We start from the raw sequence: 4,254 nt of genomic DNA on the forward strand, positions 1-4,254 counted from the left end.
TTCTAAAACTAATGTTTGGCAATTTGAAACATGTAGATGTGACAATTAAAACACAAACTTAATTTTAGGTTTTTGAATTTACGAATAATTTTAATGCATTTGTTTGAAAACTTTGAAATTAATGTTGGTGTAGTGCTCTTAAGGTGATTTGCACTTTTGGTTAATCTTTGTAACAGATCCAGGTCCTTTTTGAAAATAAAAGTATGTCAATGAATGTTCATGATTTTCCTTTTTCTAAACTCTTATCTTAAGGACATTTCAACACATTTTTCTGCCAAATATTTCCAAGAGAAGTACCAATTCTTGCTTTCAACAACATATTTTGCGGTGTCTCCTGATTCAGGTGAATCATCACCTACTTCGGTGGCGTCCGGGTCGTTTCCGGCTCCGGCGGCCTTCTTGCATGGGTACAAGTTGGTGATGGGCAGGTAGACAGCAAAGTTGACGACGCTGAAACATGTCATAGTTCTTTATAACCTGATTGGCCAGATGACATGTTACGAACGTGGCTCCGAGGCGGCAGTCCTTAGGTGCACATGCATGAAGACTTTCTAACTGTCATCGACGAGGTAAGGCCGATTCCGGTATGGGAGCAGCGAGAGTAGCAAGTCGGCGGCGACAGTGGTGGTTCTGTGGTCCATGAACCTCGATATAATTTTTGATATGTTTAAGGTGTTTTGCACTTTTGGTGAATCTTTATTATAGACCCGGATCCTTTTCCCAAAAAGAAAAACGTTAATGAATATTCACGATTTCCTTTTTCCTAATCTTTTATTTCAAGGACATTTCTATCAAATCTTTTCAAGAGAAGTACTACCAATTCTTGCTTTCAACAATCTATTTTGTTCTGTCTCCTGATTTAGGTGAATCATCACCTACTTCGTTGGCGTCCTGGTCATGTCCGGCTCCGGCAGTCGAATCATCACCTACTTGGTTGGCGTCCGGGTCGTCTCCGGCTCCGGCAGTCGAACCATCACCTACTTCGTTGGCGTCCTGGCCGTCTCCGGCTCCGGCGGTCTTCTTGTAGGTGTACCAATTGGCGATGGGTAGGTAGACAACAAAGTTGACGACGCTGAGCACGGTCATCAGCCAGAAGAAATAGTCGAGGTGGCCGACGTTAAGGTTCTTCGCCGGGATCCACCCTTCCTTTCCGCCCCTCGTCGTCACCTTCGCCACCACGGTTACCAGCAGCGTGCTCACGTAGCCCCCCAGCGCTATCGCCGTGAGCGACAGCGCCGTGCACATGCTCCTCATGGCGTCCGGCGCCTGGTCGTAGAAGAAATCGAGCTGCCCCACGAAGACGAACACCTCGGCGGCGCCGATGATGAAGTACTGCGGCACCTGCCAGAAGATGGAGATGGGCACGATGTCCTTCTCCCCGTACAGCCCGTGCCGCGCGACCGTGCGGAGACGGATGAGCTCGAGCACGCCGGCGGCGACCATGGAGAAGATTGAGACGACGAGGCCGACACCCATGCGCTGGAGCTGCGTGAAGCCGCGGGGGTGGCCGGTGAAGGAGCGGACGGCCGGGACGAGGAGGCGGTCATAGACGGGCACCCAGGCGATGACGCTGATGGTGTCGAAGATAGAGAGAGAGGCGGACGGGATGGAGAAGTGGGCGCCCATGCGCTTGTCGAGGGTGTTTCCCTGGAACACGAACATGGTGCTCATCTGCCCGTACACCGCCGCGAAGACGATGCCGCTCGCCCAGATGGGCAGCAGCCGCACCACGCTCTTGAGCTCCTCCACCTGCGTCACCGTGCACAGCCGCCACGGCGACGGCCCGGTCTCCGTCCTGTCCTCCGGCGTCTCCACGGCCGCTTTGTCGAGGAACCTGAACTGCTCGGTGTGCTCCAGCTTGCGGCTCCCCATGATGCCAGACTCCTTGTCCATCGTCTCGTACAAAGCCGACCCGTCGACAGGGACGCTGAGCTTGCGCGTGGCGGCGACGAGCACCTGCGCGATGCGGGTGAGCGGGCTGCCGCCGGGGCGCTGGTGGCGGTAGAGCGGCGTGCCGACGAAGAAGCTGCCGACGGCGATGGCCATGACGACGGCGGGGATGCCGAAGCCCCAGGCCCAGCCGTAGTGCTCCTGCACGTACACCATCACGGACGACGCCACCAGCGCGCCGATGTTGATAGACAAGTAGAACCAGTTGAAGAAGGAGCTCTTGCTCCGCCGCTCGCCGTCGTCGTTCTCGTCGAACTGGTCGGCCCCGAACGAGGACACGCAGGGCTTGATGCCGCCCGTGCCCAGAGCGACGAGGTACAAGCCCACGAACACCGCGGCCGTTTGCCCCGCCGTCGGGTCGCACACCCCCTTGGCCGCGCACGTCGGCACCAGCGCCTTCACCGAGGCCGTAACCGTGAGGAGCCCGAGGCCGATGATGTAGATGGTGACGAAGGAGGCGATGGTCCAGAAGCGGCCAAGGTAGGCGTCGGCGAGGAAGGCGCCGATGAGGGTGGTGGCGTAGCAGGTGCCGCCCCAGTTGGTGACGCTGTTGGCGGCGGCGGTGTTGTTCATGCCCATGTTGTCCAGCATGAAGTTGCTCAGGTTGGCGCTCATGCCGTAGTAGGCCAGCCGCTCGCAGCATTCGTTCGCTGCAATTCCAATTCATCCATCAACGCCATGGCTCAAGGTAAGAGCAGGCCAACAATGGAGTCCCTCCCGGCCTTGTACTACTATGTACGTACGTACGTACCAAGGATGTAGGGGCAGGCGCGCCAGTTGCCGGTGTCACTCTTGACGGCCGGGTTGCCCTTGATGTCCACCGTGCCATCTTGGGTGTAGATCATGCCTGCAGACTCAGCACCAACCTCCCCCATTGCTGCTACTTCGCTGCTCAGAGGAGCAACTTTTGTTACAATTAGTAAGGATGAAGCCGATGAACGGATGCAATGGGCAAGTAAAACAAGATGGCGTGGATCGATAGTACCGAAGATTATAAAATATCAGAAATTAGAAATCAAATCAGCACGACTAAATCTGTGCCAATTCCCATGGTAACAAGTTCCCTTGTGGCGCAGGCAGTTTTCGTCCGCCCAGCTGTTTCGTGGTAACAATGGACTGTAGTCGTGTGGTAAATGGGTGTTGGAGTTGACGACGACGGCGAGCGTGTCCGGCTCGCGTGTCTTTGTCAATCGGCCGGCGGATACTCTGATGCCAAAACAAACGCAACCGGCCGGCCGGACACGCCAAGTGATGGCAAGTTGGCGACATGTGGTGTTTATTTCCTTCAGATTAGATCTGAAAGTTGGGTATTAGTACAAGCCTACAAGGGTACATTAATAGTACTAGCATAGCAAGGCAAGTGTAAGAGCATCCTCAACAGACGCACGCTCGCGTGACGCGTTAAAAAACTTTTACAGTGCCGAAGTAGCGTTTTCGCGCGCTGGGCATGTGTTTTGCTTTAGCAGAAACGCTACATTTCACGTCGCAGGTAGCACTTCAGCAGGCACGCTAAAGTTACAGCGCACGTGACTAGCACAAACAACATCTCCCACTTAACATAAAACCAAAAAAATCGAACACACAAAAAATAAATCAACAATAAATAGCTCAATTATTATTCCAACTGAAACAAATAGTTCATGTTCCAATACAACAAATAGTTCAACAATACAACATCTGAACATACAACATCAAACCAATTTTGTCGCCCATTCCATGCCCACCACTCCTCGATTAGATTCTTTTGCATATCATCATGCGTTTTGGCACGTCGAATGGCATATGACAGGGGCAAATAAATCGGGCCACCCTCACAGCCCTCCTCCGCACTCACACGGGACGTCCCAACAACTCATACTGAGAATAGTTTAAATTTTGCCCACGCTCATACTCGACGATCATGTTATGCATGATCATACGAGCGCTCATGATGTACCAAAGGATCTTTTGATCCCAAAATTTAGTTGGTCCTCTAACAATAGCAAATTGGGCTTGCAAAATCGCAAAAGCTCTCTTCACATCTTTCCTAGCCACCGCCTGAGCATTGTGGAAATCAAGATTTTTCTTACCTTGCGGTGCCGTCAACGGCTTCACAAATGTTTCCCACCTTGGGTAGATGCCATCCGCAAGATAGTAGCCATAGTTGTATGTAGGACCATGCTACAAACTCCACCGGTGTAGTTTCACCATTTGCAATCTTATTCATGAGTGGTGACTGATTAAGAATATTGATGTCATTCAAAGATCCAGGCATGCATTCGAAAAAAAGCATGCCAAATCCAAGTCTCCTGATCGACCACCACT

At 52.3% G+C, this 4,254-nt stretch overlaps 1 protein-coding gene across 1 annotated transcript; it reads right to left on the bottom strand.

Moving 5' to 3' along the window:
* Window positions 1-694: 694 nt before the first annotated feature.
* On the bottom strand, window positions 695-3,043 carry LOC119274641 (protein NRT1/ PTR FAMILY 8.2-like). The gene is made up of 2 exons (XM_037555359.1): window positions 2,702-3,043; window positions 695-2,600 (listed from the first exon to the last, which is right to left on the bottom strand). Exons 1-2 carry the CDS (start codon window positions 2,823-2,825, stop codon window positions 838-840), a joined length of 1,887 nt encoding a protein of 628 aa, XP_037411256.1. The 5' UTR covers window positions 2,826-3,043; the 3' UTR covers window positions 695-837.
* Between the last annotated feature and the right edge of the window lie 1,211 nt (window positions 3,044-4,254).

The sequence above is a fragment of the Triticum dicoccoides genome, chromosome 3B (genome assembly GCF_002162155.2).
Source record: "Triticum dicoccoides isolate Atlit2015 ecotype Zavitan chromosome 3B, WEW_v2.0, whole genome shotgun sequence".
NCBI lineage: Eukaryota > Viridiplantae > Streptophyta > Magnoliopsida > Poales > Poaceae > Triticum > Triticum dicoccoides.